The sequence below is a fragment of the Pteropus medius genome, unplaced genomic scaffold (genome assembly GCF_902729225.1).
Source record: "Pteropus medius unplaced genomic scaffold, Ma_sr-lr_union100, whole genome shotgun sequence".
Classification (NCBI taxonomy): Eukaryota; Metazoa; Chordata; class Mammalia; order Chiroptera; family Pteropodidae; genus Pteropus; species Pteropus medius.
The window spans coordinates 16117262-16135896 of record NW_024350319.1 but is presented as its reverse complement, the minus strand read 5'-3'; the positions used below and the strand labels follow the sequence as shown (position 1 = coordinate 16135896).

Sequence of the window (18635 nt, the reverse complement as noted above, 5' to 3'; positions counted from 1 at the left end):
CACATATTTTTTTAGACTTTTGAAAGACCAATTTTGAATTAGAAGACATAACTCTGGTGCAACTTTTTTGATGATTGGATACCTGTGACAGTTACACCAAAATGGACATAATGTAACTTAAAAACTATCTATTTTAATGGGGTAGATAGATAGAAGTTATACATTCCTTCCATCTGCCTTAGCCCTAAAAGTACTGTCCTAAAAAGTAGTGAGCAAATCGACTCTGGGTTCATCTACTGTTCGCATTGATAAACAGATTTGTGCTTATGGTGGATGTAGTGTATAATCTTTCTATTTTTTTCTTGACCCTAGTATTTTTCTTAGCACATTTCCTTCAGGACTTAAATGGTTTTATCATATCCAGTGCGTATCTTCAGAAGTTCCTATTCTAATAGCATGGGAGGACACACACCTGGGTGTGCACATAAATAGCTTTTGAAGTAATTCAGACTTGAAATATATATATATATATATATATATATATATATATATATATATATCCGATTGTACCATACCAGTGGGAAACAAGATTGTGTTTCTTCACAAACTGAGAATGGAAGAAGGGGTCAGTAAGAGAGAGGTGGGGAGAGGCTGTCTGTGGATGTCAGGATACAGATTCTGATATTTTATGTTGAAGGGACCCACTACCTCATACTCCCCTAAGGTCGGATATAGACTTCACAATTTCAGAAACTGCTCACCACCTTTGGGATGTGCTAACCAAATAGCCCAAGTTTGGGGAAATTTTGTAGCTTCTTCCTATTGAGTCAGCAATCTCAGGAAGATTTTAGCTCATCTTCCTCTTCATACTTTAAGAAGAGTCGAACTTCTCTTACCGAGAGTTTTCCCTTCTCCTTTCATAAGAACCTTCCCTAAACCGGGTTCTGTGGCCTAGACTCTTTAAAAAGAGGCACATTTCCCACACTTTCCCTTACCATTCCCATGCAGAGGCCATCATAATAGTGTCAATTTTATTTAAACTCCTGCATTTAAAAATTGATAAATCCTGATGAAGTGTGTAAAAACTTATTCTTTTCTCCCAAGGAGGAGTATATCAAAAGTGTTATTTTAAACAAAATAATACATATGAAATATCTTAATGAAGCAAGGAGAATAATAGGGAGACAAATTTTGAACAGTGACAGAATACAGAACTGAAAGTCAGGGATGGTCATACTCACATGCTAGTCTCTGGTTAGGTCTCTAACCGTAAAGTGAAACCCAGGGTAAGATAATTCTTGAAACTTAGGGGAAAACTGGTGGCTTCTTCTGGCTACAATTTTCAAAGTGAAAGTAGTGGCCAAAGAGACCCCTTTGGCTATGAAAGTTAAAGGCGCCATCTTCTCTGAGGCTGGACTGTTATCTTTAGCTGAGGTCTGGAATACAAGGTCTGCTCTGAAGAATGAAATCACCCTTTAGTGAATTCTTTCATCACCTGTTATGGGCTTTACAGATAAAAGTAATTTTATTTCCAGACTTTATTTTCTTTATCAATCTGCAATATTCTTTCTGTATCAAATGTTTTAAAGTCCCCTCCCACACGCACACACCTTTTCTAATTAGTTTACTTGTGTATTTGCTTTGGCAGTCACCTGGGGGGTTTTCTTTCCACTTTCCTCAGCCTACCTGTAGCTGAGCTTTCTACTCTATTCTGAGCTTGGGCCCCTGCCTCCTTTTCCCTGGTGTGACAAGACAGCTTTGGGATATGTTGCCACTATTTCTTTCCCCTCAGCTGGGGAGGGGGACTGCTTTCTTTCTTCTCCTCTGAAGGTTGTATTTTATTATTTCCCCTTTAATATATCTGGTGGTTTCAGCCTAAAACATCTGTTAGGCAATAATTGGTGACTAGTGAGGCTAAAGATTCTGGAGAACTGTCTTTGGTGTAATTTCAAAAGACATACAATTTAAATGGTGGGCCTTTAAAGAAAATTTTATCACCAATATAACTAGAGAGACTTACTAGAGATAGGGTGAATCTAGGGATTCATCCAACTGACAGTGTTTAAAAATAAGTTAAACTCAGCCAATATTTTGAGGGAAAAAAATTTAATTATAACTTTATAACTTCTTTAAATTTTACATTTGCTTAAAGAGAGTCATCATCAGCATAACCCTGTTAAATTGGGTTCTTACTGAAAATGTTAGGGAAGGAAAAATGTAAGGAAATGCCGTAATCCCAGTCATCTTCAGTTTTAACTGCATTTGGAATCTTGTATTGCTGAGAAATGAAGTTTTGCTTTAGTTATCCCAGAGAGCTGATTCTTCAGGCTGTGTTTAAGAGGTGTGAGGCTTGTTCAGAACAAGCACATTTAAAATGTGCAGCTCTAGTTCTGCTTTCCTGCTGACCTGAGGCAACAAAGTGGTGATGGGAGAGATCTTATAGGAATTTAGTGATATGGTTGTCTTTAGAGAAGTTCCTGAAAGTTGTAGCATACCCATCTTTTATGCATAGATCTAGGGGAAAATGAAAAGCACCTACTGTCTTTCCTCTGGGTGCTTCTCAGGATTAGCACACAAGGTCATTTACATTTTGAGAGCTGTGCTAAGAAGGTAACTGAGGTTTCCTTGACTTTTTATTTTTCTTAACTTCCCTTAATGGGGGCCCAACTACCCCCAGAGCCTCAGCTAACTGCACATCTCTCAAACCATCTTTTTGACTGGTTATTTAAACATTTGTAGTATAAATCCATAGGTGTTTGATTCCTAGATCACAGATACTCTTCTAGAAACTGCGCAACTGCCCTTCAGAAATTTACATTTCCTTCAACAGAGGTTTCTTTTCATTACTGATAAATAATATTTAAGATAAATTTTTACCCATCTGTTAGTAAATTTTTGTTGTTGTTAAATGTTCACCAGCTTATTCAGATCCTTTGCCTATTATTATATTAGGTCATCTTTTTCTTTTTAATAATTTGGAGCTCTCTATAGGTAGTAGTAGATAATAAACTTTTGCCTGTTTATATTGTAGGCTTTTTATCCAAGATTGTCTTTTAATTTTTTGAAATCAAGTTTTTGTGTTAAGGTCTGTCAAGTCTTTTTCATGCCTTCTGAATTTTTCATGTTTAGAAAGTCATGTTAAATTATATTTTTAAAAAATTCTATATCTTATGCTTCTATCAATTTAATTTTTTTAATGTGTCTAAGTTTTATTTTTGCATTTGGTTTAAGGGAGGACTCTAACTTTCTCTCTAGCGAATCATAAATTTTCATGATAACAATTCATTGACTAGTCCATTCTTTGGAAAGACTTCAGGGATATTAATTGAAACAAAATAGGGTTTCTATCAGCAAACCAAAGCAACTAAATTACCTAAAATCCTCTAATATACCTTGACTAAGCAAGATATTAAAGTATATTTTTAATTCAATTTTCATATTAACATTTTAGACTTTCAATTATTGTGTTATTTTCATTATATTTGTTGTTGTTGTTGTTATTATTATTATTATTTGATCTAATGGTAATGGCCAAGGAAAAGTTCATGTAGTCAGAGTTATTGTCTTGTTCATTTCTTTTTTTCCAGCAAATGTTCATCGGACAACTATTATGTGTTAGGTACTCTGCTGTACGCTGTGGGATATAGTGTTAAGCAAGACTAGGTTCGTGAAGTTCTTTTGTACGAAAGATCAATAAAGATTACGATCTCAATTATGAAGGAAATTAAGTGATGAGAGAGGCAGTGAGGAAGATCACTTTTAATAGAGTGGCCAAGGAGCCCTCTCTAAAGAGGTGACTTGTGAGCTGACAGGTGAAGGACGGGAAGGAGTGGCCGGACATACATAGAGTTGAGAGAATAGCAGTAGGACAGATGAAACAGCAAATGCAAATGCCCAGAGCAGAGATTGTTCCAGGGCCAGGAAAAAGGCTGTAGAGTAGTAAGGAGAGGGAAGAGAGGGTATGGGAAGGAATAGGTAGGAAACTTTTAGACAATGGTAGAAGGGTTGGATTGTAGTCTGAGAGCAGGGGGAAAGCCACTAAAAAGTTTTAAAGAGGAAGGCGATATCTGACTTGCACTTTAAAAATTACCCCTCTGGCTACTATGTAGAGAATTAGGAGTAGTAGAAAGAGATGATGAAGCATCTCTATGATGTGTTTTGAAGGAAGACTTGATTGATTGGATGTGAGGGTTGAGGAAAAGGAGAAATCAATGCATGTCTCCAGAGCAAAAGTTCCTGTACTTTACTGCACAATGCAATCACCTGGAAAGCTTAACAAACTCTCAATGCTCACCTCATACCTGGGCACCAGTTAATTCAGAATGTCTAGGGCCTGGGAAACCTTTTAAAAATCCTCAGGTGATTCTATTGTGCAGCCAAGATGGAAAACCAAGATGACAGGATGCGGGATTACAGCTGAAACATCTGGAAGAATGGATGTGATCCTTGCATTGAGCTGATGGGCGGAGAAAAAAGCAGAGAGGGTTGTTGGTTTGAGAAACTTATTGGACATGTGAGTAGAGTTTCAAGGAAGAGGTTGGATAAGGAAGTCTGTTCAAGAGAGAGATTTGCTGGAGATGCACACGTGAAATTCTACATCATGTGGATAGTGTTTAAAGTCATAGGACTGGACGAACTCTTCTAGATGGGAAGATATAGAGGGTAGAAGGGCCCTGGACTGTCACCTGAAGCACTGACATCTGAAGTATGATGGGAAAAGAGCCAGTAAAGGAGACTAAGAGATGCCCAGTTTGGTAGGAAGAAAATCAGGAAAGCGGGATGTCCTAGAAGTGGGAGAAGAGGTTGTCCTAAGGCTGCCAAGCCACTAAGTCCAGCCCTGAGAAGTGGCCATTGGAATCTGCAGCAGGAGATAGCTCACTCTGAGCAGTTTCAGCAGAGTACAATGAATGCAAAACCAGCGTTTGCTCTAGAGAATCTGAAGAGTAAAGATAACTTGAGGAAGGTAAATGTTGGATGCCCTCCGTCAGATAGCTTTACTTGTTTTTTTCCATCTCATTTCAATAACATGACCATTTGGAAGTCTCCTGAATTTATCGATTAGGATGCCATCATTTGCCAAATTATCACACATTTTTAAATAAGAGAAATTATGTTTGAAATAATTTACTTGAACATAACATTTTTTTCCTGCATTCCTGACCATCTTACAGTCCATTACTCCTTCGGAAACATTCAGAGATCAAGAGTGAACACTGGACAAGGGAATCATCTGTAAAATTGGATTCTCATAGTAGGGGGCAAGTTGCAACCTCAAGTTGCCTCATTTGTAATTAGGAGACAAAAACAGGTAAATCTCTAAAGTGGATGTTTTCAAACTGTGTGCACATTAGAATCACCTGGGGAACTTTTACAAAGCCTTGATGCCCAGGTTGCACCCACACTAATTAGGCAGAATCTCTGAGGGTGGAAGCTGGGCATCAGTATTTTGAAGCACCGCAGATGACTTAGTGTGCAGCCAAGTTTAAAAACAGTGGCCCTAAGTTCTTGTCTAGCTCTGAGACTGAATTATTCTATGCTTCAGTATTAACATATTCCTTGCCCTCAACAAAATAAGGAATCCTGAGTTGCCTTTTAGTCTTGAGAACTGGAAAAGTTAAAATACCCTGGATCCTATTGGAATCCAAGAGGAGACATTTATCAGTACAGTCGTGCATCACTTAATGACAGAGATATAGTCTGAGAAATGTAGTGATCGTTAGGTGATTTTGTCACTGTGAGAGCATCATAGGGTGCACTTACATAAACCTAGGTGGTATAGCCTAGTATACTCCTGGGCTGTGTCGTGTAGCCTATAGCTTCTAGGCTCCAAGCCTATATAGCATGTCTCCGTATACAACAACATGAGATTAAAATACGCACAGAGAAAATAATGCAATCAGAGACACTATAAACACAAGATGTATGAGGTTGCTACTGGCATACTGTTTTACAGTAAACTTTTTTTTTTTTTATAAATAAAAAGAGTACACTCTAAAATAACAATAAAAAGCATAGTACAGTAAATAACAGTTTCTTATCAGTATCGTGTCATGTACTGATTGTAATTGTATGTGCTATACTTTTATATGACTGGCAGTGCAGTAAGTTTGTTTACACTAGCATCCCCACAAACACTTGAGTAATGCACTACATTACAGTATTACAACAGCTATGATGTCACTAGGAGATAGAAATTTTTCAGGGTCACTATAATCTTATGAGACCACTGTCGTATATGTGGCCCATCGTTGACCAAAATGTAGTTATACAGTACATGACTGTGATTAAATGACTCAGATATTTAACTTGAACTTTACAGAAATGAAGTTTCTCTTTAGGTACTTTATGTCCCTTTTTTGCTGGTTCTTAAAAGAGGTAGAGGCTGTCTTAAAGGGATATACTTCCTCAGAGGGTGGGCAAAAGAGGAAGTCATCCACATATTGTAAAAGGGTGGACTGGTAAGAGAATTTTGTATTAGCCAAATCTGCCTTTAAAATTTGGGAAAAGTAAATTGGACTTTTAGTATAGTCCTTAGGTACTACTGTCCAAGTATATTATTGTGAAAGCGAATACAAATTGGCTTTCAGGATCAATAGGGATGCTTAAAAAAGGCACTATAAAGATCTAAAACTGAAGAATTTGCTTTCTGGTGGTATGGCTGAGAGTAAGGTATGAGGGCTAGGCTCAACTGGATACCACAATATGATTACATATGAATGGCTCTCAGATCTTGAAAAAATCTCCACCACCTCCCATGAAGTTTTTTAATAGGGAGGATGGAAGTATTACAAGGACTTCTACAAGGAATGATGAGGCCTCGTTTGAGTTATTCCTCAGTGATAGCTTTGATTCCTTGAATAGCCTCTGCATTTAGAGGGTATCGACAGATGTTATATGGAGGTTTATTTTTGCCAATTTAAATTTTGATCTCTGGTACAGAATGAATGCGACCAATATTGGTGGCATTTTTTTTTTTTTTAAACCAAAGTTCATTTGGAATAGAATCTAAAAGGAGGTTTGGGTCAGTTAAAGTAACTGAAAAAACTGGGATAGCCTCTCGAGGGTCATTAGTTAGAAGTTCAAGATATAAGAATGCATCCCCCTTCTAAGAGAAGGAAATCTGGGCTTTGTGAGCTTCAGTAAGGTCTCATCCCAGGATATGAATAGGGGAAAAGGGAACTAAAAGAAATTGGTGGGTTCTTTGAATAGATCCAAGTTGAAAAGGAATTGAAGGGATTTGAAGATAGTCATGGGTTGGTTGGGAACTCACACCATTTGTATGGTTTTAGTACTCTCTGCAAGGAGAATGGAGAGGCTGGTGGTGTTAAGAACTGATAAGGTGGCTCTCGTATCTACCAGGGCCTTGGTTACCTCATTCCCAATAGTTAGATCAGTTTCTCCTGAAGAATTAGTTAGGAGCATGGGGCAGTGGAGGGGGAGGGGAGGGGAAATCCCCTTTTGATCCTCAGAGCAACCCTATTGCTGAGAAAACTTAGGTCAGGATCCTTGAGAAGGATTCGCAAATGTTATGGGCTGTTGGCCTTGTAATTGCCTTTTGAGTTTTAAATAATCTTTTTTTTCCAATGTCCAAGCTTTTTGCAATAATTACAAACCTCTCTGAATGGTGGTTTGCCTTGGGGACCTTGAAAGATAGATTTAGCCAACATCGCTGTAATTTTAGGCTCGTTATTTGGGTTGCCTGAATTGGGGCATTTAGGGCTTGTGTAGCTTTCTCTTTGGTTGTCTTTTTGGATTGCTCAGGAGAGCTGTTCAGCATAGTTTACTTAATCATGGGTTTGCATGGTGGCCCAATTAAGTTGTAATTTTTATTATCTATTATTCAAGTTTGTCTTTTAGATTCAACAAAGGCTGGATTAAAAAACTCTGAGGTGTCATCATTGACTTTATGCTGGAATTCTGTTTAAAAACTTTTTCAAGTATATCATAATAATCAAAAGAGGTTTATCAGATTTGTAAATAAGTTTTTGAATTTTCTTGCAGTAATAACTCAAGGAAAACCTTTGGATATTTTTTCATGAAGCCATTTAGCCAGCTTTGAGGCTTCATTCATGGTTTCTCGTCTTCAATAGGAAAAGCAGGATTTTTGCTATCCTGCTTTATTTAGCCATTCTCTGACATGGCCTTTTCCTATGAGCATATGGATCAGCTGAGAGGTATCAGAGAACCCTGGTTCATGTTTGGATAGTGAGCAGAAATTCTCCAGCAAATGCAATGGGGTCCTCTTTGGGATTAGGAAAATCTTTAGTAATGGCACGGAACTCAGTTTCATGGGGCATAAGAAAGAAGGAGTTGTCATCCTGGATCATGTCCACCTAACTTTAAGTTGGGTGGTAAGAGCGGGGGTGTCTAATTGAGTCTCAAGTTCATTAATATAAAAAGGGAGTTCGGTGAGTAAAGAGTATAGAAAGGGGACAGGCAGGCAGCCAAGGAACAGAAGGTGCAGATAATGAGACATCAGAGGAACATTTAGAAATTTCCTCAAGTTTAGTATGCCTCTGAGAAATTCAGAGTTTTCTTTGGTTAATTTAGAATACGTGTTTTGAAGGGAAGCAATTTGGAATCACTTATACATTTGAAGGCCTCAAAATGCCAATTGAAATATGCTTCCCGTTCTGGTTGCTTAGTTTTGTAGTCTTTTTCCAATTGATTGCAGAGATAGACTTACTTGGAGATTTCAAAAAGAGCCCCAACGTGGCTAGTTTAACTGTAAATTATGGTCCAATGAGATAGAAAGCTGCAGGATGAGGGCTTATAATTTTCGTACAATAAATACAGCAGGAATTCCAAAAGGTGGCTGTTTAGCAGTCATTCTCTTAGAAAGTGAACTTCCCATTTTCTAGTAGACTAATTTACTCACCAGACAGACATTTTAATTCCCATAGACAAAAAGCTAGCAAAAGAGCACACTCCAATAGAGCTTGAACCTCAACCAAAGTGGGAGATTTGGGTCTGAGAGGACTTACCACAATGATCTGGGACCACCGGGGAGACAAAAGAGTGCAATGTACTTTTGTAGGTATCTTATTAGAATCTGTGGAGGCACCAAAGGAGGAAGCAAGGCACTCTATCTCACTTCTGACACCATGTATTGTCAATCAATTCTGACCAAGAACTACAAGGCAAACAAAAGCTTTATTTAGGGGTCTTTTTTACGGACTACAATCGGGAACCCACAGATTTACATAGAAACCCAACTCTGTTTCAAGGGGGAAAGAAAGGGACAGTTTGTAAGGACATAAAAAGTGGGGCTTCCAAAGGGGTTACACAAATTGCTTTGAAAGAGCTGTGATTGGTGTTTGCAAGTAGTCTTGCATTATGCTATACATGATTAATTGCTTATATCTATTGTTAGGTGAGAAACTTATCTCTTAAAAGAGAGTTCATATACTCAGAGCCCGTTCCAGGAACTATATTAAGATGTAGCTATTTAGCTTAGCCCAGTTCAAAAGTTTAGTTTCACATGAGGAGGGTCTGTTAGCTCAGCTTCCTGGAGGCCTCCCAGCCCCATTTTAGACTGCTCTCTTGACAATATCAACTCCATTTTGCTGTTTTCTTTTACAAGTTACTTCCTCTATCTCCCCTGCAAAAGATGCATTTTATCTAGCATCATCTTTCTTTTTTTATCCCTCCCTCTTCTTTCTCTTTCTACTAGTCTTTCTCTTCTGAGCTTCCTTTAAACTTGTTAATCAAGGTAGATAACATAGGTCATAAGTCAGTATAGAAGTATGTCATTTATACATTTCAGGTGAAAAGATCCCTAAGAATGACCCTCAATTGTAAAACTTCCCTAGAAATTGAGTAGCTTGAATGATTGGTTAAACTTAATAGAATTTATTCATTAAGCTTACCATACACATACTTCCTATTATAAGAAACAGAAATCTGATTCAAACTGGCATAAGCCTCAAAAAGTGTATTTGTTCGCTCAAATAGAAAATCTTGGAATGAATGGCTTTAAGCACAGCTGGGTCCAGGAACTCAAACACTGTCATTAGCCTTAGTGTCTATCTCTGTCTGCTCTGTGTTAGCTCCACTCTCTGGAAAGCTTTCCTGTGATGGTGAGATGGCTTCCAGAATTTCCAGACTCATGGCCTATGCTTTAAGTCTCTGTTCACCAAACTTTATTGATTACACATCCAACAGTAAAAGTTAAGAACATATCCCCAATGTGTGTGTATTTATTTATAAATTACAATGCTACTGCATACCAGTATTATTCTATGTGTTCTGTGAATTATCAGTAAAGTTCGTTTTTTGTTTTTATGATAAAGAATAAAATAGAAGTATTAACATTTTTTTTATTTGTAGATTGTTTTCACACCCCGCTTTGGGGACTACTTAGTGGGAAGATCACTTCTCTCCCATCAGTTATAATTGTAGTCCTGTGACCACATCTCATTGATCCTTTTCTGCTTTGCTTGAGTCATATGCCCATTCTGAGTCCAGAGCCTTTGAAATAGTGAAAGCAAATTTTACGAATATAAGGCGATACAGATATCTCTATTTGTGCCTAGTAGAGAGATGCTATTTTAACTTTTTAAAGATTTTTATATTTGGGAGTCTTATAATCACTAATATATTATCTGAAAAAAGGCGACGTAATCCTTCTTTCAGTACAGAGTTGTAGAACAAAAATTCTCTATTTCCTGAACCATTTAATTTCATTAGTCTATACTAAATTTCTATGCTTTCAGACTTGGAATATATGAAAGTATCCCATCTAGTTTTTGTTAATACTTCAGTGACAGGTGAATACTATTTGTTAAGATATAGGAATTAGTCTCATAAATAAAATAAAATCCTATTCTTATAATTTTTGAGAATGGCCATTTTGAACAAGATAGATAGCTAAGTGGTAGCGGGTCCTGAATAATTTTCAGTGTTCAAAAGAGAAGAAGAGTTCATTGGTTAGAGAGAGAGTTTTGCTTGTAAGAATGAGTAAAGCACACGAATGGGAAGTATTACTTAGGAGCTTTCTGATGTGTTCATCTACATGTTCTGTGTATTTAAAAATTGGTCTTCTGTGGCAGAAATGCAATGGCTCATCTTGATTCTGAGGTGAAAGAAGAATGTCTGAGGGAAGACCTGAAGTTTTACTTCATGAACCCTTGTGAAAAATACCGAGCCAGACACCAGATTCCATGGAAACTGGGTTTGCAGATTTTGAAGATAGTCATGGTCACCACACAGGTAATTTGTTATGAGTTTTTTTTGTTTGTTTATTCCCCTTACCCCGAAATGAGTGTTTTCACATGTTCTGCTGCTTGACTTTTGTTCTGAAAAGTCCACTTGATTTCATAAAACCATAAAATTATGTTGACTCTGGAGGGCAGATGGTAGGTCGAAGTTCATTTTGATGATGGCTTTGTTTTAGTAAGGGATTATGAGGTTCTGTCTCCACAGGTTCTTTAAATATAGACAAATAGTAGATCTGCGGTCTGTTGGTTGTACAGCTGTGTATATGTTACGGCTGCAGACAGCTAACATGTGCATAGCATTTGCCATGTACCAAGCACAGTAAATGCTTTTTGTTTGTTAGCTCCTTTCATCCTCACTGCAAATCAGTGAGGCAGGTTCAGTTATTACCCCCTTTAATGGATGAGGAAACTGGGCCAAAGAAAGTTAAGTAATTTGCTTATGGCCATTCAATTATTAAGTGGCACAGCTCGAATTTGATCCCCAGCAGTCTGGCTCTAAAGACTGCATTCTTATTCTCATATTGTTTCTATTCTGGATGCAGGTCCTCAGAGTTTACAACTAGGAGAACAGATAAATTAATTAGGCTGCTTCTAGCCTTTATTTTATGCTTACTTTTCTTATCCACATACATAGCAGTCCATTCAATATTAATATCAGGTTAATTTTCTCAGAATACCTTCATGATGTCACTCTCCTATTCAGAAACTTCAGCAGAACTCTATTTCCCACAGAAGAAACTCTTGGCCCTATAACCTAGAATTCACAGATTTCCATAGTCTCTCCTTCAACTTTCCTTCCCAACAGATTTTCATCTACTATTTCCTCCCCAAATCCCAGCTGGATGAACCCACCCAATGATTTCTGCTCTGTTTGTTCCTCTAAATCCAGAGTGACTCTTTTTCTTCCCTCATCTTGCAGGTGCTGTTTGAAGCCCATCTCCCTTATCAACTTTATCTGACCACTCAGCACACGGTTTTCCTTAGTGCACCAGAACCCCTGTGTCTACATTGCTAATTTCACTTTTAATAGGATATTTCTGGGAATTAATAATTTACTTTTTGTGTGGGTATACCCTGTCTCCCCTAACAAAACTGGGGAGGGATTAAACTTTTGTTCCCCTTTAGGATTATTCGAATAATGTTTGCTACTTGGGTGATATCTAATTGGAGCAGATTTCTCAAATACCTTCCCTTCCTTCAAATCTCACTTTTCCCTCCTCCTCCATTTCTGTCTCTTTTAGCACTCCATCCTCAAGTCTAATGGGATGGGTGGTATTTTATCAGAGCTGATGAGAAAGAAACTTTTTTTAAAGACATTCCTACTCTGCATTCTGCAGTAATTTATAATCTTGAGAGAAGTATCTACATTCTTTTGCTAGTTCTACTCTTTCCCTCCCATATTCTTTGTACATTCTTAGAGTGGTATCTTGTTTTTACGTGGTACAGAATATTTTCTCCTGCATTGATTGACGCACAATCAGGTCTTAAATCACAGTCTTTGCCAGACTGCACTTCGTTGTATAGTTGTTTTTCTGTCTTATATTCCCAGCAAATCTTAAGATCTAGTTAGAAGGGCTAAGATGCGTTTTTGTCAACTCCTTTTTAAGAATAAAATTATTTGGCCACTTCTATCATCACCTTACTCTTCCTCTGTAGGGAATGCTTAGTTCTGCCATATCAGGAAGGAGACTTCACATCTACTCTCTAGGGTTTCTCTCTTCAACTGAGAGAGACGCTTTGAAAATCGCAACTCTTACCTGATACTGGGCTATACAGGTGGATCTTGGCTTGTTCTATGAATAATAGAATAGAGGATCCGTCTTGTTCCTGATGCCAGATGTAGGTGGTTCCAAGCAGAGATTACACCTCCAGTTCTCTCATTCCCAAAGTTGAGTTGATGAGCTTTGAGTTTAAATAAAATGATGGCTTAAAATATCAGTGAATTTTATGCCACTTTCTTGATCAAGTTATCCATTCCCATTCAGATTTGTGTGTGTGTGTGTTTCTTTAGCTTAACTTGAGGTTAGGAGGAATGAGTCTCCTATTTATGCTTCTAGAGTTAAGTTGGCAGCATTTCAGTTTGAGAGATAGTGTGATCAAGTGATCAAGAGAACAAACAGGTGAGTCAAACAGATCTATTCAGATCCTCATTCTGATACTTTCTAGCTCTTCTAACCTGGATAAATTACTTGACTTCAGTTTGCACATGTATAAAATGGGATTATATTCATCAACAGATTTAGTATTTGACTCTGACATTGTGATGGGCAGTATTCCAGTTCCTGAGTACATACTAATAGGGAAAAAAGAAAAAAAAATCCTGTTCTTGGGGAGCCCAGTGTCACATCTCCCTCATAAGGTATTGGGGAGTTAAATGAAAAATAAAAATTACAAATTTTAGGCACGATGCTTGGCACTTAGTAGATAAGAGTTGTTATTCAACACCATTCAGTGTTGACCTTGCTCACATTATATCCCAGTTCAGCACAGAGTAGGCACTCAGCAAACTTCGAAGAACTTATTTCATATGTGTACCAGTTGTTCACTTGTGTATTAGTATTTTATACAAAACGTGAAACAATCATATGTGTTGGTTCCCATTTTTAGCTTTAAAAAAGCAACAGGACCTTTTCTGACATCCCCTGCAGGCACCATTGTCAAACATCACATACTCAGAAGAACCTTTAACCTTCCCTTGCTTGATTTTCAGCACAGGTTGGATGATGTGGGACTTCTTATCTGATATTTTCCTTAAAATAGCTGGGTTTTAGCAACTACTCAATCCTTTAATTTGGTATTTGAGGAATGTGACCTGGTGAGGCTTAAATGTTAATGAGTGTCATCTATGTACAGTCTCAAACAATAGTTGCAATTCTAGAAAGCTAGCACCTAAATTCTTTTTGACAATAAGAGCCCCAAAGACAGATTTTTCAAGGGAAAGAATTGTGTAGCATAATAAAAATGACTTGGAATTAGACCTGGCTTTCATTCTAGTTAGGTAATTTAAAGCAATTTAATGAGGCAAAAATCTCAGTTTCTACATAGGTAAAATGGGGATAAATAGGAATGTTAGGTAGCTAATCAGATATGAGCGACAGGGGGAACAAAGGAATAGGGGCACAGCCTAGAGAACACCCTGTTGGTAGTTAGAGAATCCCTCCTGCATCCCCAGAGACAAAGGACAGGAAGGTCATAGTCTTAGCTGGCCTAATCTGGCTATAGACACCTGTGCAGAAGGTCATTACAGTACTATGTTTATTCCTGAAGTTCATGAATCTAATTATAATAGACTGAATTCTGGGTATGTACATGTGCACTAGGCAAAGTTATATATAGCAGCCAGATGTCAATCAAAATGACCTTACTTGCCAATCATTTAGGAATGCCTATGGAACCACCCCATCACTGCCTGGATATAAAGCAGACATTCCCTTTTTGCCCTCTGGGCTCCCCTCTTTTTGCTCCCTCCTTTTTGCCTTCTTGTTGTGGTTGTGGTTGTTATTACAGCGCTCTGTTGTAGCTCTCATTGCTGGGACCATGTGCTTCCTTGGGGCATACTTTGTCTTTATCCATGTGCCTCCTTGGGGCATTCTTTGTCTATCTAAAATATATTTTTAATAAAACTATTAAATCTCAATGACCTGTGACTCTTCACTGCCATCATTTGAGGAAGAACCAAGAGAAAATGCTGACTACATGTCTGAGCTGTCGTTATCCCTCTCCCTCCCCACTACCATTGGGGTGACATCAAACTCTATAGGCCCCAAAGGTGACAGTGCATGGGACAGGGCTTATAGAGGGTTGACTTCTCTTCTACCACTACCTCTGTGTGTGTGTGTGTGTGTGTGTGCGTGTGTGTGTGTGAGAGAGAGATTGTGTCTGTGCATGTGTGCGAGAGAGTGTATGTACATGAGAATGTTCCTGAGAAAGTGTGTGAGTGAGCATGAGTGTGCATGTGTGTGTGAAAGTGTGTAAGAGTGTGTGTATGAGAGAGAGTGTATATGAGAGAGTTGTGTGTATAGCTGTGTGCATAATTCCCTGGGTTTCTTTTCTTTTCTTTTTTCTTTCTGGTAAACCTTCAATGCCCACTTATTTCCCCCATTTATTGGATTTCAAAATAAAAACTTTGGGGAAGAAAAATACTTTCACTCTTGATGAAGAGAGCCGTTGGTGCCTAACTTTGTAAGAGAGAGTAAGTAAGTGGGTGCTCAGTGACAATGAATGGGTTTGACATCATGAGAGATAAAGCAAGCCCTGCTATTCTTTCTGATGCTTTGATGCTGTAAATCTTGGAGAGGGAAACTATTAGGTGTAAATCTTGTAGGAGAGTTTTTGTAGAACTGGAGTAATTGAATTCCTTTGACAACTATCTCATCTTAGCTGGAGTAAGTATATGCCAGCCACTTTTCAAAAACATTCTTAAAAGCCACATGTAAAACATAGTTGTGATTTTTAAAAATACTTATAATTTCTGAATGTTAAGTCAATAAAATGAATCATTTCTTTATGAAGAACACCGATTTTTTTGAACAACTAATTTGAAATCCAAGTAAGAAAAAAATGAATTCAGACTTAATTCATTTAAATTCTTCCTTCTTCTCCTTCATTAAAGGCCAGTAGGGCCGTTAGTCATTGGGAGTGGTGATTTCTTCTAATCTTATGCTATTTCAAAATGCTGATATAGCTTGATGAGGTTATCTTTTTGGTACTTGTACTTTGACATTGATGTGATTATTAAAAACCAAAGTGGTGATATTTTCCTTGCTGATGTTTGTAGGTGAGGGCTGATGCTAATAAGAAGGCACTTGCCTCCCCTGATAAATGGTAAAATTTACATATGCCTCTTTGATTTTCTTTTCTAGCTCATTCGTTTTGGTTTAAGTAACCAGTTGGTGGTTGCTTTCAAAGAAGAAAACACTGTTGCTTTTAAGTACTTGTTTTTGAAAGGATATTCTGGCGCAGACGAAGATAACTACAGTTGCAGTGTATATACTCAAGAGGACGCCTATGAGAGCATCTTTTATGCTATTAACCAGGCAAGTTTTTGTTGTGGATGACCTATACTTTAAGAATATATTGATAATTGTCTTAGCAAAGAAGAATTATATATATATTAAAATATTCTAATGAAGATTTGCATAGTCTGCCAAAAATGTTTATTGCTATTTCTACAGTTACATTTTCACATGACAGATTTTGCCTATTTAGAATGTTTCTTTAAGATTTACATTTTCAATTTATCCCTTCACACCCACTACTTTTGGGAGATTACTTTACCCCAGATCAAATAGACAAGAGTAGATTTATAATCTCAGAAGGTTTGATGGATAAGATACCAAATCTAAGATTCTAGGGTCTCATTTTTGATGTCTTAGCATTAATAAGCCTAGCTGAATTTTAAAGATATGGAGTAGAATACAATATAGTTACATCTAGGCAGGTATTGAGAAACCAGATTGGTAGGCCCAAAGAAAGCATTTAGGGGAAAGAAATTGTTATTCTCTACTTCTTTTTCATTCATTCAATAAATATTTGGGTACCTAGCATATGCCAGGTACTATTGTAGACATCGGGGATACAGCGTGAATGAAACAGACAAAAACCCTGTCCTCGTAGAAGTTAATTCTAGAGGGGAGAGCCAGACAAATGAAAAGAAGTAAAATGTGTAGTATTGGAACTGGCTCCCTGAAAACACTACCAAAAAAAATGTCGATAATCAAAACTGAGCTTATTGCTTATAGCAGTAAGAGAACTACTATTTGGACCATTCTCAGTTGTGCCTTAGATGAAGGGGGCAAAGTCCAGAGACAGATTTTGAAATCTTAAATTTAAGGATGGGGTTGGTGTCTTTCAGTGTGAGGGGAGCCAGAAGAGAACTGAGTAAAGATCATGATAGCATAATTTATGATTGGTGGACACAGCCAGGTGAGGGTTAGGAGGTGGATTCAGAGTCTTGGGGGTTATTAGACTAAATCTTCAAATTGACTGTTTAAATTAGGTTTTTTTTTTTTTTTTTCTGTTTCTGGAATAAACAGTACAGCTATAAGCAAATTTTATGTTCCTGGGTAAAAGTTTCCTGGAATAAGAAAATCTTGTTAATGAAGATGCAGGCTAGTAAAACCCTCTGAGTGCAGATAGGCAAATGGTAAAGTTAAGTTTATGTAAACTACTGTAAGCTAATGTATTTCATATCAATGTAAGCCGTGGGGTGTAGATGGCTTGGATCTTCAGTGGTATGTCAGAAAGTGATAACTGCTATGGAATAAAACATGGGAGGAGATGGGGAGTGCCTGGTGGTGCCTGCGAGCTGGTGATGGATGTTTGCAATTTTCATTTCATGGTAAGGAAAGGCTTCACTGAGGTGATAATATTTGAGTTAAGACCTGACGCACTGAACCTAGCAGATAGAAAACCTGAGGTTCTAAGCTGAGGGAACAGCAAAGGCCCCAGGGAGTAGTGTGCCTGACTAGCTCCAGGAACTGCCTGGAGGCCAGTGTGGCTTTGTGGGGGCAGGGGTGGTGGAGCCAAAGATCAGTAGGCAGCACATAGAGACATAGGCAGGACCTGAGCTTTAGCCCTTACTGAGGTGGGAGCGGCTGTGAGTATGTTGACTTTAGTTTTGAATTCTGTGAGGTGATGAGTTTATGCCCAACCTGAAACAATGACCTTGTGGTATTTTACATCAAGGGATATGATCTAAACAATTTAAAAAAGCTAAAATGTATTCCATATGCTATAATTACTCTTGAAAGCTCTTAAGTCTTGTTATTTGACTATTTTTAATAGTATCATCGTCTAAAGAACATATCCCTGGGGACCCTAGGTTACGGAGAAAATGAAGAGAATAGAATTGGCTTAAAAGTCTGTAAGCAGCATTACAAGAAAGGGACCATGTTTCTTTCTAATGAGACATTGAATATTGACAGCGGCATTGAAACAGGTAATGCAGTGATCATTTTATTATATCCCTTTATCATCTGTGTTAAGAGAAAAGTGCCCTCATGTGATGGCAACCCAAATGGAACAACTTTGCTTTTGTGATGGCTAACCTATTTGGGGCTGTTACTTTGACATTTATTTGCCAAGGGCTTTGGCTCAGGGGAACTAGTCTACGGTGGTGGGACCGGACATTGGATCTCTTTGGCGCAACTCAATATTATTGTTTTTGGGGTAAATGTAGCAGAATTGTTTTGTGTCATTCTGTTAAGAATTTAAAAGCATGCTTTACCAAAATGGAAAGTGTTTGACTTAAGACTCTGGAAGTTTTGTCTTTCATTCAGCAAACCTCTGGTATATACCTAGAATGCCCAAGGCACTCACTGTTTTATGTACATATAAGCATGTATATATAGTGGTTCCATGAGATTATAATGGAGCTGAAAAATTCCTATTGCCTAGTGATGTCATAGTGCAATGCATTACACGAATACCTTTGTGTTACAATTGCCTGCAGTATTCAGTAGAGTAACATGAAGT

General features: G+C 37.8%; 1 protein-coding gene across 5 annotated transcripts in view; it reads left to right on the top strand.

Moving 5' to 3' along the window:
• Positions 1 to 18635, top strand: part of MCOLN2 (mucolipin TRP cation channel 2) — a 47242-nt gene that overhangs the window by 1737 nt on the left and 26870 nt on the right. For all 5 annotated transcript variants that reach the window (XM_039838714.1, XM_039838716.1, XM_039838715.1 and 2 more), the window contains 3 exons: positions 10992 to 11151; positions 16022 to 16195; positions 17946 to 18099. In XM_039838714.1, the coding sequence (XP_039694648.1) occupies positions 10992 to 11151; positions 16022 to 16195; positions 17946 to 18099 (488 nt within the window). The remainder of the gene's footprint in view (positions 1 to 10991; positions 11152 to 16021; positions 16196 to 17945; positions 18100 to 18635) is intronic.